General features: G+C 51.4%; 2 protein-coding genes across 7 annotated transcripts in view; one reads left to right on the top strand and one right to left on the bottom strand.

Annotated features, from left to right (window-relative positions):
• ARSG (arylsulfatase G) overlaps positions 1 to 9,814 on the top strand; it is a 116,571-nt gene extending 106,757 nt beyond the window's left edge. For all 6 annotated transcript variants that reach the window (XM_058676431.1, XM_058676428.1, XM_058676429.1 and 3 more), the window contains exons 11-12: positions 1,076 to 1,166; positions 9,379 to 9,814. In XM_058676431.1, coding sequence (XP_058532414.1) covers positions 1,076 to 1,166; positions 9,379 to 9,689 — 402 coding nt within the window. In that variant the 3' untranslated portion in view covers positions 9,690 to 9,814. The remainder of the gene's footprint in view (positions 1 to 1,075; positions 1,167 to 9,378) is intronic.
• Positions 9,815 to 10,535: 721 nt separating this feature from the next.
• The window catches only part of WIPI1 (WD repeat domain, phosphoinositide interacting 1), a 31,989-nt gene continuing 25,231 nt past the window's right edge, over positions 10,536 to 17,293 (bottom strand). Inside the window, exons 9-13 of the mRNA XM_004592958.3 lie at positions 15,732 to 15,896; positions 14,850 to 14,957; positions 14,158 to 14,273; positions 13,715 to 13,815; positions 10,536 to 11,040 (exon numbers count right to left, since the gene is read on the bottom strand). Of these exons, the coding sequence (XP_004593015.2) occupies positions 10,993 to 11,040; positions 13,715 to 13,815; positions 14,158 to 14,273; positions 14,850 to 14,957; positions 15,732 to 15,896 (538 nt within the window). The 3' untranslated portion in view covers positions 10,536 to 10,992. The remainder of the gene's footprint in view (positions 11,041 to 13,714; positions 13,816 to 14,157; positions 14,274 to 14,849; positions 14,958 to 15,731; positions 15,897 to 17,293) is intronic.

Below are 17,293 nucleotides of genomic sequence, written 5' to 3'. Positions count from 1 at the left end.
GTCTCCCACTTCCTGCCGTCTCAAGAAGGAAACAAAACAGTCGGCTGCGGTGGGAGCTTGGCTTTCTGCGTGGATGGAAGAAGTGAGGGTTTTCAGTTGCAACTTCTTTTCCTGTTTGGAAGGGGCCTGCTGGCCTCACACGCGCTCTGGGCACTTTGCAGGGGTTGTCACAAGAACACAGAAGCAGCAGGTGCGGGGGCCAGCCCCACCCTGGCTGGCATCCTCCCAGAGCCGTGAAACTGTTGGAGGGGTGGCAAGAGGCACAGCTGTTTATTGCTCTTCCAACAGATGTTTCTCATATATTTTTTTAAAAGCCCCATGGAAACTTTGAATCACGTAAGCGCCTTTCCAGCGATATATACGGTCATGATTCATACCAGGGCATCCAGCTCCAACCCGCCAATCTACCAGATTCTTCCCTTGGGAGCCCTGAATGAGGTGTTTCCATTCTTTGGGGGTGGGGAAGATAATTCTTTGATCTGGGACCCAGTGAGGAAAGATTTCCTCAGGCCCAGTTTGGTGGGTCTGACTCATAAGTGTGGGTGTCTGTGTTTGGAGGCTGGGCCGTGCCCTGTCGTGGGGAAGTCACGGATGCCTCGGCACACCATCATCCTTGCTCCGGAGGGAGGGAAACAGCCTGGGGGCTGAGGAGCTTCTCGGGGTGTGGGGGTGCTGCGGATCACCCACAGTAGACTCCTGGGGAAGTCCCCAGGTCCCCTCGCGCACTTGGGGTGGGAGGGTAGGCATCCTTGGAACAGGGGTAACCACAGCACCCCACCTGCCTCCCTCCCCACCCCACCTAGCGTTTCAGAGCGCCTGTGCTTGGGTTTTCAAGGTCTTCTCGCCTGTTTGGAGGTTTTCGATTTGGCAGCAAGGTGCACTCCCATGTCTCATTTTGCATGGGACCCCGACCGTTACAGAATGGATTCTGGTCTAGGACTTTGTCCTCCCGCCCACTGGTGCGGAGTTGTGATCAGCACTGATGAATCAACTAGCCAAGTAAGCATTTCATGGGGCCTCTGGATCCTGGCTCGCGTGGATTGGAGTTATTAGTAAGTGCTGCCATCTTCCACAGGTACTGTTCCACCCCAACAGCGGGGCAGCTGGTGAGTTCGGAGCCCTGCAGACTGTCCGCCTGGGGCCGTACAAGGCCTTCTACGTCACTGGTAAGTGGGGGTGCCCAGGACTGCTTCTTGCATGCACGCCTGTGTGGGGGCCCGTGGACTCACTTGGAGCTCTGGGCTGTGTCCCTTTGGGGACCTCTCAGCATCTCTGGCCATGTCACCCTCCCCCCAACGAAAGCCCTGGCCTGGCAGAAGGGCCCAGGGCCCTTCTGGAATCAGCAGTTTTATCTGTGTACTGGTTGCCTAAGTTTCCTGCAAGCTAAGAGCTCATCAGACACGTTTACGCAGCCGCTTGTGCACGTGGAGGGTGTGATGTCTCATGTTACGTTAAACAGTGAAGCCCAGAGATATTTTCAAGTGCAGGTTACTTGGACAGGGGCCATGGCTGCAGGTTGACCATAGAGGTCTATTTAGCAAACTGTCGCGAGTCTCCCTGTCTCTTGCTTCTCTCCCTGGCCGTCCTCGCTGGGTATCTGAGGAATGTCCCCTGGCTCAGGATGCTCCCCCAGCCCTCCTGCTGCCAGATGAATTCAGCCTTGGGCTCCCAGCAGATTCCAATTTGGTTATTTAATGCTGGAGCTTCTCAAAGAAAAATGTCATAAAAGCCAAAGATGCCTTTTCTCTGAGTGCAAGTCAGTGATCCTGAACACTATGTGGACTCCAAATTTGTTTTTAGAGTTCTCGGGTTTGGATGTCCCGGCAAGCTTTGGATCTGCAGAACCGGAAACACCAGGCCCTCAGGGGTTGTCACGATTTGAGGCGGAAACGTTTGCAATTCCAGTCTATTGGTGACATTGTTTGCAAAACTTGGAACCTCAAGGGGGGAGTTCACTTGCTAATTAATAAGCCTACCAGAGAACCCTCCGACCAGGGAGTTGGAATTAGTAACTGTTACTATGAAGCAATCAGGATGCTTAAAGTGATCGCAGCCAATCAGGAGTCCTCATCCCCCAGGGAGGAGAAGTTACCAGCTTCCAGGACAGTGGGGGTTGGACAGGACAAGGCAGGAGTGAGGCAGCAGGCACTGAATTCTGAACACATCAGTTCAGTGAATAGGGCAAAACACCCCCATGTTCTGATTCCTTATTGCCTGTCTCCTCAACCCTTAAAATGTGTACCCCGATGACCTAAAACTGTTTTGGGGTGAGCCAGAGGAATAGCTGTTGATTATTGCATTCAGTTCGTGAGTGATGTGGTCTTCTGTGATGAAGGTATAATTCTGTGGCCATGAGCTAGTAGTGACCTTAAAAGATGATCATCTCATCGGGGACCTGGGATGGGTGGGAGGCTGGGTGGGGCTTCTCCCTTTATCTCCCCCTTTACCCCAGATACAGAAAAAAAAGCAATAATGTGGAGACAACAGTCTTACCCACTTTCCTGTAACCCTTGATCCTTTGTGCCCTAATTAGCTGTGTAAAGATTGTGAAAATAGGACTGAAGGCAAACTTCACACCCAGTAAAAGGCATAGATTTGCAGTGGGCTTATTGGGGGGTTTTCAGAAATGCACACACCTGCATATGAAGTCTCTTATTGTTTCTTTTTTTAAATTATACATTCAGTTTATTTTTGGTGATGTTTACATAGTTGAGAGGGGTGAATGCCCATGTGGCCCACCAGTTATGGTGAGGAGGGTCAAGGAATGGGGGAAAAGTGGGTAAGACACCTGCCTCCAGTCTCCTTTTTTGGAAAGTGGAGAGAGCAGGGGAGAGGGCTGCTCCCAGCAGTCCAGTCGCATCAGTATCCGGGAATGGTGGGAGGCCACCCATTGTCATCCCAGGGTCCCCAATGTGGAACATGTTCCGAAGATACTACTTCAATGGTTTTGACAGTTGTTTGATAGATATGCTGTTGATTTCATTGCTCCAAGGTTGAAGAAATCCTTCCAAGGTCCATTTGCTGACGTAGTCCATCTTAGACTCTTGGTTCACCCAGGTACTTGCCTGGGAGAGCTGTCCAATTTGTTCTGCCCTCCATGGTACTAGATGTCCTCTGCAGGCCTCAGTGAACTGGTTGTCATGTCCGCTGTGAGCATCTGGTTCATACCATACACTGTATAGGCTTCAACAACCACGGAAGCCCAGTTCTCACACATTCACTCCATATAGACCACATAGCCTGTGATTTTTCACCATGGTTGGAGTTCTGTGTCCAGTGATCTACTTAGACGAGGTCCTCAAAAACCTCCCCAGAGGTGACCCCAGCCTGACTCCTGTGTGTGCTGGTCAGCGTGGAGCCTAATTCAGCCCATCACCCACATCAGCCTACACACACACTGGTGGTTGCAGTCACCTGGTCAGTTCTGTTCCCCGCCTCTGCACCCCGATGATGCAGCCCAGCCTAACCCAGCCCACCACACACTTGGCCTTCATCTACACAAGCAGGAACTGCAGCCTAGTTGGAGCGACCCTCAATCACCCCCACCAGGCCCACCACCAGCCATGGTTCCTGTGCCTGCCAGTATGTGCAGCAAGCAGGCTGGTCCAGTCCCACATCCCATTCAGCTCCTGTACATGCCAATAGGCATTGAAACCTAGCTCAACTCTACCGACCCCGGCGGGGTCTACCATCTGTCTAGGCCCGCTCCCAGCCCTGGTTCCCATGCTCACCAGTGGGGGTTGAAGCTCATCAGAGAGCTTCCCACAGTTTCCTACTAGGCCCATTCCCAGCCCTGAATCTTGCATTTTTCCAGGTGGTTCTATGGTCTGGTCTAAAACAAGACTTGTCCCAAGTCCCAGCACTTGCCAGCCAATGCTGTGACAAAGCCCAACCAGCCTGCACTTACTCTGGAAGCCTCTTATCATTGTGCATGCTCTGAGTTGGTCTGGAAATCGTAAGCCAGCTTTATATTCCTGGCTAAACCACACTCAGGCATGACTGGGTATCCGTTATTTTTATTTCTTGCTGCATTTTTTTTGCTAGGGTTTGTCTTCGATTTTCCTCTTTTTGTGATATTTGTGTCTGGGTTTTGTGGATCTCCTCTGTTTTCTGAAAGAGATTGTGGAAGATGCTACTATCTCCTTCCTGTTCATTGTACTTGTCCCAGGAAACGAGGTGCCTGACTCAGTGTTGTACGGCTCTTGCCCTGGGTTTCTTCTAGAGTTTTGTTGTTTCAGATCTTATATTGAGATCTTTGATCCACTTGGAGCTCATCTTTGTGTTTGTTAGGGAAATGTCCAGCTTTATCCTTTCACTTGTTGGTATCTACCTTTCCCAGCACCATCTGTTAAAAAGAATGTTCTTGGGACTGGCCTGGTAGCATAGTGAGCTAGGCTTCTGTCTGCAGTGTTGGTGTCCCATGTAAGCATTGGTCTGAACCTAGCTGCTCCATTTCTGACCTATAGCTTCTTGCTGATGCACCTGGGAAAGCAGCAGAAGCCGGTCCGAGTGTTGAGGCTTCTGCACTCACCATGGAAACCTGGAAGAAGCTCCTGGCTTCAGCCTGGCCCTGCCCCAGGCTTCTGGGGAAAGAAACAGCAGGTGGGAGACCTCTCTCCCTCCCTTCCTCCCTGCCTCCCCTTCCTCTTTCTCTTCTCCCCTTCCTGTCTGTCTCCCTCCCTCCTCCTCTCCCTCCCTCCCTCTTCCTTTCTCCCTCTCTCTGTAATTCTGCCTTTTAAATAAATAAAATAAAACTTAAAAAAAAAAAAACCCGTGTGAAGGCTTATTCCCTGGCTCTTTTCTGTGCTGTTAGTACATGTGCCTGTCCTGATGACAGTACTGTGCTGTTTCGAATGTTACAGCTTCATGCTACATCTTAAATTGGTATGTCTCCCAGCTTTGCTCTTTTTTTTCAAGATTATTTTGGATATTCTGGGTCCCTTAAGATTTCGTGTGAATATTAGGATGGGATTTAAAAAAAAAAAAAGTCTTTGGGATTTTTATAAGAATTGCTTTGAGCTTCTAGTTCCCTTTGAGTCATCCTGACTTTATTTTTAAGATGTTTGCAAAGCAGAGTTAGAGAGAGAGGAGATCTTCCATCTGCTGGCCCACCTCTCAGGTGGCCACAGTGCCTGGGGCTGGACCAGGCCGAGCGCACATCTCCTTCCTCCTCTCCTGCTTGGGTCGAAGGGGCTCAACCACTTGCTGCATCCTCTGCTACTTTTTCCAGGCTGTTAACAGAGAACTGAACGGGAAGTTGGGCAGCTGGAACTCAAACCTGTGTCACAGGCAGCAGCAGCTTTACGCATTAAGCCACAATGCTAGCCCCTCATACTGACTTTTTATTAATATTAAACCTTTATTTCCAATGCATGATCTTTTTCTGGTATGTTCCATTTCATGCTATATATTTTCCTTTGAGCATCGCTTTCATCACATCCCATGGATTTTGATAAGCTGTGCTCGTATTTCCATTTTTCTTTAGCTTTGAATGTTTTTACGTTTCTCTTGAGATTTATTGATTCATTGTTACTTGGAAGTGTGTTATTTAAACATTTTGAGATTTTTTCCCAGCATTCTTTTACTGCCTTTTAGTTTAATTCCATTGCAGTCTAAGAGAAGATAATTGATTTCTATTATTCCTAACTTTCTGCTTCATTTGATTGGTGTAATTGTCATATATCTTTCTCCATTCATTCACCACTAGTATGTATCTTTATATTATGTAAATATAAAGTAGGTATTTTGTATTCAACATGCCATAGAATCTTTTTTTTAAAGATTTATTTATTTTATTGGAAAGGCAGTATATAGAGAAGAGGAGAAACAGAGAGAAAGACCCTCTGTTTGATGATTAACTCCCCAAGTGAGCACAATGTCCGGTGCTGAGCTGATCCAAAGCCAGGAGCCAGGAACCTCCTCTAGGTCTCCCACGTGGGTGCAGGGTCCTAAGGCTTTGGGCCGTCCTTAACTGCTTTCCCAGTCCACGAGCAGGGATCTGGATGAGATGTGGGGCAGTTGGGATTAGAACTGTTGCCCAAATGAGATCCCAGCTGGTGCAAAGTGAGGACTTTAGCCACTAGGCCATGGCACCAGGCCCGCTATGTATGTTTTAAATTTGTCTTGATTTATTTCAGAGGTGGAGACAGACAAAAACAGTGAGCTCCCATCTGATGGTCAACTCCCAGATCTCCACCACGGCCAAGGCTGGGCCAGGCTGAAGACGGGGACTGGGGACTCAATTCGAGTCTTCCACGTGAGTGTCAGGAAACCAGTCACTGGAGTCATCACTGCTGCCTCTCACAGACTGGATTACAAGAGGCTGGAGTCAGGAGCTCAAGCTAGCCCTCAAGCCTCGGTACTCCGATTGGGGATGTGGGCATCTTAACCCCTGTGCCAAGGCCCCGCTCCCCAAGCCATTACTGCTTGAGATATTTCCTTTCTTCCTATCCTGCTTCTCATGGCATCTCCCATTGTATGTTTTTGGTTTCATTCTTTGTTGCATTTGCTTTCTGGTTTGGAAGTTTCTATTGCTCTATTTTCGAGCTCTGGGGTTCCAGCCTCAGCCCTGACCCGTCTACTCCTGAGCTTATTGCATGCACTTCTGCCTTGATGGTGCCATTGCTAGTACTTCTGTGTTGATTCTTGGTGTGTCTAACTCCTTGCTTCAGCACCCGCCCCACACCCTGTGTGTCCCAGGAGAGTCCTCTGAATCCTAGTCATTGTGGTTTGCCACTTCTTCCTCCCCACTGTACCTGGGCCTGGTTTTGATGCTTGCTCTATCTCTTGAAACTGGTTCCTGCCTTTTCGTGTGCTTTGTAATTTTGTGATATCTGGGCATGATGTCTCAAGGGAAAAGTAATTTTGGTAAATAGGTATTCTGTCATGTGGCAAGGAGTGGGGTGGGCATGTGTCCTATAGTCCTTCGACTCTGTGCCCTGGGGATTATAATCCCTGAAGTGCTTCTTGGTCTCACACCAGTATCTTAGCTGGAACAAGATAGCCAGGGGAGGGCCCAGTGGCTAAACCCTTGTCTTGCATGCACCTGGATCCCCTATGGGCACCCATTCATTCATATGCCCAGAAGCCTTGGGACCCTGCACACATGTGGGAGACCATGAGGAAGCTCCTGCTGGCTCCTGGCTTTGGATCAGCTCAGCTCTGGCGATTGCAGTCAGTTGGGGAGTGAACCAGCAGACGAATCTTTCTGTAGCTCCTTCTTTTTGTACATCTGCCTTTCCAATAAAAAATAAATAAATCTTTTTTGAAAAAAAAAATAGCCAGGGCAGGCTGCAGTTGGCTATTTCTGATCTCCTTCATTGGTTAAGACTGGGGGAAAAAAAAACAGTAATTTTTCTCCTGATGGTGGGCCTTACTGGGAATGGAATGTTCTGGTGTGTTCAAAAATTGCTACTTTCCTCCCCTACCTCCTGGAAAGCTTTTTGTCTGGTCTTTACTGTGAGAACCAGGGTGGGGTCTGGAGACAAGACTCAGTGTGGTGGTGGCAAGGGGACTCTGAGTGACTGGGTTCCCTGGCGTTTTAATCTCTGGGACTTGTCTACATGGGGGCTCCAGTGAGTTGTCCATTTTGGTTCAGGTTTCTGTTCCACCCATGGAGTTTCAGCTCCTGTGATTGTAACTCTCTTTGCCTGGCTGTGGCTCCAGTTTGGGGACAGGTGGGGCGGTTTGCCCATTTGACTTCACTTCCTTGGCAGATCTAGCGAGAGCTGTTGATTTTTAGTTTGTTCTGCTTTTCATTCGCAGCTGGGATGGAAGCAGTGACTTCCTAGCCTCGCTGCATGCTAGACCTGGAACTGTCAGTTTCCTATTGGGCGGTTTTTCTAAAAGTTATAAACTGGCCGTGGTGGATGGTACCTTGTAGAGATTCTGGTTTCTGTAAAAATCTACTTGTAGCAGATTCCTTTGACCTGGTAGAGGCTTCGTGCTTTATCGGATTGGTCTTGCAGATTTGCCCTCTCCTCTTAGGTAAGCCTGCGAATCCTGGCACCTGGTCTTTAGCTGTAGCATGCAATCTTGTTGGATCTCAGAGCAACCACTGCGTGTATCAGATCAAAATCAATGGCACACACTCCGAGGTCTCTTCTCCCAGGGCTGCAGCAGAGAAATTTCTGCTGGCTGCCACTACACCCTCTCTCCTGGACATGCAGGGCCCAGGGGTCAGCCAGGACTTGAAGGGAGCTGAGAGGTCAGTGTAAGGCTTTCCCTGTCCACCTCACTCCTTCCCTGAGTCTCCCCCATCAGCTTGCATCTGCTATGGGAGCCTTGAACGCCATCCTCCATCACCTCTAGCCACAGCGACCTCAGCCTTCTTCCACATTTCTGGCTGCTCTATGCTGCAGACTGGAGAGTTGTCTCCCGGGGGGAAATTTAACTCTAACCCAATCTAGTGTGGCAGTTGGACCTGTCTGGATTATTTTCTAGCATCTTCAGTTTCCCTTGAATGTTGCCTGGCGTTTATGATTGCAGGGTGGGAAGTTATATAAGCCACTCCACTTCTTCCTTAGGTGGAATTGTTTAGTTTCTAGAGCTGAGCGCAGCCTCTGCCTTCACTTGACTGATAGTCCAAGCTCACTGGCAGTAAAGAACATCCAAGCTCTACCCCACCTCCAGGCACAGGCTGACCTGCTGACCTCTGCTGAACCACCTCAATCTCAGACATGGCAGGGAAACCTTCTGGAAAAGAAGGCTGCCAAAAGGCAGTTTTTGTTTCCAGCCTGACTGTATCCTCAGGCGGCATGGCTCTGGCCCCATGGACTTGCTCTCACTGAATTGCACACTGGCTGTGTTCTCATCTTGCAGTGAGGGATGCCGTACGTCGCCAGCAGCTGGACCCTCCTGACCACAGAGTTATAGTGTTCCAAAGATCACTCTTGCGCAGTCCATCATCCAGGGTGTCTTACGGAAGGGGCAGTGGAATCATTTCTCTTGCCTCTCAGCACTACACAAAGCTCCATGTCTGTTGGGTGGTTGGTAAGCTTATATCCTGCTGGTGTCTGGCTGCTCGGAAGCCCAGCAGCAAAGGTAGGTGTTTAGGAACTCCCCTACTTCTGAGGGCTCTCTTTGTCTGAAATTCCTTCCATCTTATTCACCAGTGGGTTCTGGAGAAATCAATTTGTGAAAAAATTCAGATTTTTCTCTCCAAGGGCAGAGATGACAGGTGTTTGAATGTTCTGGACGTTGGTAGGACATCTTGGATGGCAGCTTGACTGCTGGGGAGACTCAGATCCTTGAAGAAGTCCTGTGCGTGGGGAGAGCTGTCACTTGGCCATTGGGAGTTGGGGTATATGGATTAGTGCTCCTCCTCGGGGCGCAGAGCGGAGCTGGCCTTGACAATCCTCGTGGTCCTTGTCTCTCCAGGTGGAGCCCAAGCTTGTGATGGACACACTGGGCCTGAACAGCATCACGAGCCTCCTCTTATTTTCAACCTGGACAGTGATGTGGCAGAGGGTGTGCCTCTGCCGAGCGGTGGCGCCCAGTATCAGGCCGTGCTGCCCAAGGTGAGACGGGCTCTGGCCGACATCCTCCGAGACATTGCTGGCGACAGGGTCTCCCAGGCGGACTATGCTCACGATCCCTCAGTGGTCCCCTGCTGCAATCCTTCCCGAGTTGCCTGCCGCTGCCAAGCCAAGGAGCAGAACTTTCTGCAGGAAGAGACCTCTGGACATTAGACGGGCAAGTTCACTTTCAAACTGCGTTTCACCCCCTTTACAGACACCTGCTTCAAAAAATAAATGTCAGAATTCTGCTGTGAGGCCACCTCTCTGCCAGCCAGAGAGCAGCTGAGCTGAGTACATTCCTGGACCATGAGTGAAGCAGGATGGAAACAGGTTTAAGGGTCAGGGTTTGCATTTGAGCAGTGATTTAACCTAACTTGCCAGCTGGTGCTAAGGGTCAAATAAGACTGTAAGTGAGGAAGTCTGGCCCATGACCTCACACAAGGCAGACACTCGGCACAGTTCAGTTTCGTTCTTATGTCCTTAGGTTCGCTAGAGCAAATCTTCTCCATCTAAAATATGTATACAGGGCCAGCAGAGCGTTAACCTGCCATGCCATGCTTGCGTCTCTTATGACGACCCATTTGAATCCTGGCTGCTTCATTTCCAGTCCAGCTACCTATTTGATGCACCTGGAAAAGTGGCCAAAGATGGCCCAAGAACTAGGGCCCCCGATACCCCTGTAAGAGACCCAGATGGAGGCTCTGGTCTCTCGGTATCTCTGCCTTTCAAATAAATAAACTCACCTTTAAAGAAAATATGGACATAGATCCCCTCAGCCTTGTGACTCGGGGTGCTGGAGTGGGGCCCCAAACCCTGTTTCCAACAAGCTCCCAGGTACACCGTGAGCCACCCGTGTGGGTCCAGACAAGCTTAGGCCAGTGTCCAGGTCTTGAGCCAGCATCCGTAGCAAGATCCATGGCCCCGCCCCCTGCCGACTGCGGGATTAAATGACTTCAGGAGTTCTTTCTGTCGCCTGCCCCCAAACCTCCAAGAAACAAAACCGAAAAGCCTCAGCAATGCATGGCTATGATTTTATTATTAGTGTCCTGACTGGAACTCTAAGGTAATAACAACTGCAGTCACTGCAAAAATACTTTGGGTAAAACAGTCTTTCCACATGTATGTCTGTAATATACAAGAAATACTATCTAAAGTGATTTCTTTTCTTATAAGTACATTTTTTTACACAACATACATTTAAAAAGGATACCCTTTTTCATATAAAATGCAGGTTATATACCAATATGGTTAGTTAGCATTTATACTGTGGTTTGAACAGAGTTTTAAATAGCATCACAGGTATTCGCTGTCACCCTGCCCACTGGCATGGGGCTGGCGGGAGCTCGGGGAGGGGTCAGCCGCTTCCTGTGGCTGCCGGGCGCAGCACCTGGGATCCTGCCCCCCTGGGTGCTCACACACTCGCACGCCATTCTTCCACCTCACAGGGGGGTGTCCTGCCTCCTCGGGGTGCTCCTCACGACTGCTTCGATTTGCCCTTCTGACTTCCACGGCACAAGATTATCTACCAAAATCAAAACAGAAGGGCCTTACTCTTCCCCGGAAGGGGCTGGCTGTGTCCAGACAGGGCTTGCCCGTGTAGGCTCAGCATCAGCAGGAGAGGCTAGGCACTGGGGAGCCATCTGCCTGGCACGGACGGACCCTCCTACCCACCCAGGGCCCCTCCCGTCTGTGGGACAGGACAACTTCCAGAGGCCGTGAGGGCTGATACCCAAGTGTGTTTCTTAAGAGGCTCCTTGTATTGTAAACCAACTACTGCATCACCTGAAAAAGCTGGTCTACCCCTCGCTCCCAAGGCGCAGCAGACCTGCCTATGCCAGCGGGCTGCTTCCGGCCACGAAAATTGCTCCTGATGGAATGCAGCCTCTCTTGAGGGTACCAGAGATGATCACTTCTCTTTTTTCATTGTTACTGGAACAGAGTGAATCCCAAGGAAGGAAGAGGGAAGGTGTGCAGGCAAGTGTCGGCAAGTTGGAGAGCCATGCTCTCAAGGTGGAGGCCCACCTTCGTGGCCGTAGAAGCGAGGTTAGCCAGGCTGAGGCTGAGATCCCAGATGATTTGAAGGAATGTGAAGAGAGATGTGAATCCCAGACTCAGAACTGCGATAGCATGACTATCCAGGAAAGACAGGTTTTCTTCTAGCATCCTCTATTGAGCAGGTGTGCCCATGTGGCTGGGACCCAGAGGGGCCATATGAGAGCAGCCCAGGGCATCTCACGCCTCTGGTCCTTGGAGGGCAACATGGAAAAGCCTGCCTGCTGCTGAGTCTGCCCCCATGGCAGTCCTGTCTGCTCTCCAGCCACAACATCCACCTGCATGCTGGCCACGGTGCTCGGAGAACCCTATTCACAGACAATGCTCTCATGCTGGCTGGAGCTACTGCTTTTCTAGAAATGAAGTTTCCTGCTACAGTTAAGCAGGAGTTCCCTCACTTGGCCATTTCCTGGGAGACTTCCTGGCAGTGTTTAGGCCTTGTAATGAGTTTGTGTATCAGCCCTTTAACATCTCTGCTTCTTTTAATCCAAAGCAAGCGGGCCTACACAGCTGCCTATTCTTCTTTTTTTTTTTTTTTTTTTTTTAAGATTTATTTTATTTTTATTACAAAGTCAGATATACTGAGAGGAGGAGGGACAGAGAGGAAGTGGAGCTTCCGGGACTAGAACCAGCGGCCATATGGGATCAAGGCGAGGACCTTAGCCACTAGGCCACGCCGCCAAGCCCAGCTGCCTATTCTTCTATACGGACTTTCTTTGGCAAAGGACTACTGGCCTGTCAAGATCCCCAAACTAGCCGAGTTCTGTAAATACAGGAGGTTGCAAGGTTTACTGTGATTCTGTCAGTATCAGAAGAGTACATCCACCCAGCTTTTCTCCCAGCACTGCTGAACGGGTACACCGAACCTCGGTGGGGACAAACACAGCTGTCCCATCGCTGTACCACGTAGCTTTAACTCCCAGAAACACTACCTCAGGTCAACAGTCTCCCAACCTTTGGGGAGCCAAACAGCTCCCTTTATGGCTACTTGGGGCCAGCAGAACTCAAGAGACAAAATAACTGGTTTGTACTTGGGCAGTAAGCCCAGACACTTTTTAAAAAATTATAATTAATAATTTTAAGAACCATTGCTCTCTGCCACTAAAATATAAACTCAGCTTGTTGGCAGTGCATTGTAACCTGGCTAGAGAAAAAGCCAGAACTGAACATCCTGGGCTGCCTGCCTCGGTCACAGGCACCCAGTGACCCCACAGGTGCCCCGACAGCTTTAGTTTTTCTCCCACGTGTGCTTAGTGCAGAGTTCCGTGGACCTGAGGCAGGAGGAAGCCATACTCCCCCCACGCATTCCTTTCACACGTGGAAGCTCAGGTGGCCCCGTCAGGACAGTCCGTGCCAAGGCCAAGTGGGCACTGGCCCTGGAACTCGGCATGGCTTGGCACCCTGCTCCCCTCTCTGAAGGATTTCAGCTTGCCTGGGACATTTCCTAACAGTGACTCCCAACGGGGGCTCCATGGAAGCTCCAAGAATCCTGTCCTAGCAGCCTCCTAAGACGGCATCTTCTCTAGATGCAGGTCGCGGGGCAATCCCAGCTCAGCCAGCTCTAGGGCCTGGCTAGGAGACTGGCTGGGGTGCTGGGCAGCACAGTGAAAGGTGCCCAAGCAAGCCGCCGCTCTCCCCCGTGGCTGCTGCTTCCGGAATGTCTGCAGCCCAGAGACGTGGGTCTGCCCTGCGCAGCAGCCTGAGCGCGAGTGGGTGGAGCTGCCCAAGAGCACACAGCCCAGCCCTGTGAAACCGTCACTCCAGCGACAGAAAGGCAGCATTCTGCACGAGCAGCACGGGAGCCCCTGACACTTGGCCTTCTGCAGTGTCACTTCTCATGGGAGGAGCAGCAAAGGCAAAGGGAGCAAAGGTCAGGACCCTGGGCCTCTGCAGCTAGTCGGCCGCCGAGACCCTGGGTTAGCGTTGGGTTATTCTGCTGCTGCCAAGGCTTAGCATGACCCCTAAAAGCTGCTGTGTGGGTGCCAAGCCCACAGCATAGTGGCCTTCCTATGGCTATGCACACACTAGACAGGAGGGTTAGTTGTTAGGGTCTGGAAAACAGAAAGAGGGTTTGCCTCTTGAATGAGCTGAAGCTTTCTGGAAGCACCCAGCCCACACTGCGCCTAAGAGCTCCTGATGCTCACAGGGGGAAATTCATTTTCATCCTCCAGACACACGGGTCCCGTCGCAAATTCGTGCTCTGGAATAACCTCTCCCCGGAGTGCACCACCATCCTCCGAGTAACCTGCAAACACGACAGTGAGAAATGAAAGAAGCCATGTGGGTAATTCTGACATGTGGCCTTGAGGACCTCAGCAAAAGGGGGGCTCCACCACCCCTGCCCCTGGAGAGCCCGTGTGAGGGGGAATGAAATGCCCACTACAGGCCCACTGGCCACACCTGCCCTCCCGCCTCTCTGGACTTCTCCAGGAGGCAAAGGGTTAGCCTGACCATCCTGCGCTGCACCTGCCACGCATGAGCCCACTAGAGGCTATGGCCAAGGCCTCAGCTGTGAGGAGAAGTGATTCCAGGAGTGTGTTCCCACCCTGGGCGGCAGCGGGGACAGAAAGCGGCCCCACCCACTCACCGGGCACTGTGCAGGCTGAGGACGGGCTTGGTCTGGCTACTGTGGCTGCGTAAGACTGAGGTAAGGGGGGCCTGAGGTCATTTTCTTTGCTCTCTTCTGTTCCTGAGCCCAGCAAGCTGTGTGCAGCAGTGAAGGGGGTAGAAAGAAGAGATCACCACTCATCTAGAACATTTCTAAAGGGAAGGAGGAGGAGCCTGGTACTTGGCTGTCTGGGCCTAAATCACAGACTTGCGCGACCTTGGACCCTAAGTCACCAGGAGTCAGTCAGGCAACCTGAAACTGACCCTGAGCTCTCGGGTCTAAGCAGCAGCATCTGCCCTGTGCTCCTCTTGCTGCATTGAGTCTTGCTACCAAGGGGTGGGGGTCCCTGGGCAGCTCGCAGTGCCCTGTTGTTAGCAGGGACGAGGGTCCCCTGCCCTTGGCCAGGGCTCCAGAGCACTTTGGCAGCTCGATGCCCCATGTGTGCTGGGACTCCATGAGGACAGGAGAGAGGGACTTTGAACACTGTTCATCACAGCACCTGTCCAGGGGAGAGCAGCAGGCTGGGAGCCCCTGACACGGAGCGCCATGTCAAGCAGGTGCTCACTGGGAGTCTGCCACTGAGCTATGGCAGCACAGGAACAGAAGCCGGAGTATGGGAGCTTGTCTCTGTCCTTGGCAAAGGCACCTGCGCTAGTCACTCGGGGCTTCACCTGTGGGTCTTGATTAGGACGCATTCTCCTCCGTCCTGAGGGTCCAGGTTGTAGATGTAAAGGTGTCCATCGGAAGATGCCACCAGCAGCCTGGGTAGTTTCTGGATCCTGCGAGTCGTGTCAAATACGAGCTGTGGTTAGGACAGGTCACAGGCAGTGCCTTGTGCACTCTGCTCTCACCAGAAGCTCAGGCACTGGTGTGGGGCCAGGGCCCCCAGCTCCTCCCTTGTGATCCTCTTTCTGGGCCATTTCTTGTCTTTGAACAAAGCCCTGTGTGTGCACATGCTATCACTCTGTGAGCCGCCACTGCGTACAGGAGGCTCCCTTCCTTCCGGTGTCAGCATCCAGGAGGCTCCCTTCCTTCCGGTGTCAGCATCCAGGAGGCTCCCTTCCTTCCGGTGCGTCTGCCTTAGCAGTGACAGAAAGCGGAGAAAGCTACAACTGGCTCATGGTCCCTGCCTAGCGGGTTTTAAGGCTTTTTTTTTTTTAAATGTCTAGCTTCTTTAATAAAACATCTGTAAACACCACAGGTGTCTGAACCGAGACAGCAGGATGTGTCATAATGACATAAAAAGGACATAAAACGAGCTGTTTTCAAGTCGGTGTCATTATAACCAGGTTACAATTTTCATAGCAGCTTCCAGCTGCCCCACAGGACTCCATGTTCAGACAGAAACAATGAAGAAATAAGTGCCAGCAAGGGGTTGGAGTAGGCCTCGTGTGCAGCAAGCTGCAGCCTGGCCACCAGCATCCTTCTGCAATTCTCACCTCTCTGATGCCATCTTGCCTGCCTTCTTTTCACCTGTTTGGGAGATTTTGTGCTTTGGGAAAATACAGTTACAAGCACACGTGCTTGTGTCACGTGGGTAGCCCTGTACGTACGTGGAGAGGGTGCAGATGTTCCTCTGCCCGGAGAAGTTCAAGCGACCCGTGGCAAAAGCTCTGTCCTGGTTCATCATGTCTGACACCTGGGCGGGGAGGTAGTTGGTGGCGGCCATGAACATCTTCCCCATGTAGCCGCTCCAGGTGGAAGGCTCTTCTGGGCGGCTAGGGGGCAAGGCAGAGGTGAGGATGGGATGGGACTGCAAGTGCTGGCATATGCTTAGTGACCTGCACAACCAGATCTCATTAGCTGTGCTAACCACAGCAGGGAGAAACCGCGCCTTCCCATAATGTCCTGACCTCCAAGACAGATTGTTCTGGCAACAACAAAAGAGCATCATGGCCCTGTCTGTCCTTTACAAGAGTCATTGCAAAGCCATTAAGAGGTTCCCAGTGCCACCGCTTTCCTGCATGAAGCAGCTTGTATCTGATGATTAGTCTGATTGCTGGATTTCCAGAAAAGGGCTGGGGTAGAGAGTGAAGCGATATCCGGACCCTGTACCAGGCTCACGCAAGAATGGACAGCTCCCTGGGTGAAGGCCTCTGAGTCAGACTGGGTGGGAAGCAAACCCCTGGCAAGACATTTGGGGCAGTTTCTGATCACAGCCCTGGGGCCACTCGGGGACCTAGAGCTAATGACGGCCAAGGTTATTCATAGCCACCTGGCAAGCTCCTGCAAACATCAAAGCTCATCTGAGGCCTCCATAAAGCAAGGGGTGATTGCCCTGTAGCAAAGGATGCTGGTCCTTTCGTGCACTGCCCCCGTGGGAGGCATGTCAAGGAGGGTTGCCGCACGCATGCCCAGGGCGTCTGCTGTGAGACTCCTCTATGGGACCAGAGCCTGGCGGGAACTGAACACTGCAGCTCAGTGACTTACCCTGATCCCACCAGCTCAGTGGGCTTGGGACAAACCTCCCCACCCCCTGCCCCTTGATATTCTCCAATGAAAGTGACCAAAGCATGTAGATGTACTGTGAGTCTACCATCTGAAACATTGTGTGTCACACTGACACTGATGCATTGGTGGCTCCAAGCTGGAGTTGGGACTTCCAGAGAGGGAGAACCCCCAGAAAAGAAAACCATTCAGGGTGGGTGTTGGCCACAGTGCTTAAGACACCGCTGGCACAGCTGCAACCCATGTGGAAGCGCCTGGTGCATATTCTAGCTCCTCTATTACTGATCCAGCGTCCCGGTGGGTGGCAGATGATACTCAAATACATGAGTCCTTGCTGCCCATGTGGGAGACCAGGGTGAATTCTGGGCTGCTGGCTTCAATCTTGCCCAGCTCCTCTGGCTGTTGTGGGCCTCTGGGGAGAGAACTGATAGATGAGATCTCTCTCTCTCTCTCGTGTGTGTGTGTGTGTGCATTTCAGAGAGCAGAGGAGGGAGAGGGGGAGGGAAGGAAAGATAACCCAGTTTTTGATAATGCTGCCATGTGACTGGTACAGGAAGGAACTACCCCAGGAAAGGAAGGGACAGGTGTGGGTTCTTAACCTCTTAGTCTCTGTGTCTTCATTTGGAAACTGGGAGAATCCTGCCAGGGTTGCTGAGAACTTAGGTCT

The sequence above is a fragment of the Ochotona princeps genome, chromosome 17 (genome assembly GCF_030435755.1).
Source record: "Ochotona princeps isolate mOchPri1 chromosome 17, mOchPri1.hap1, whole genome shotgun sequence".
Classification (NCBI taxonomy): Eukaryota; Metazoa; Chordata; class Mammalia; order Lagomorpha; family Ochotonidae; genus Ochotona; species Ochotona princeps.
The sequence above is the reverse complement of the archived record's forward strand: the minus strand, read 5'-3'. Positions and strand labels throughout refer to the sequence as shown.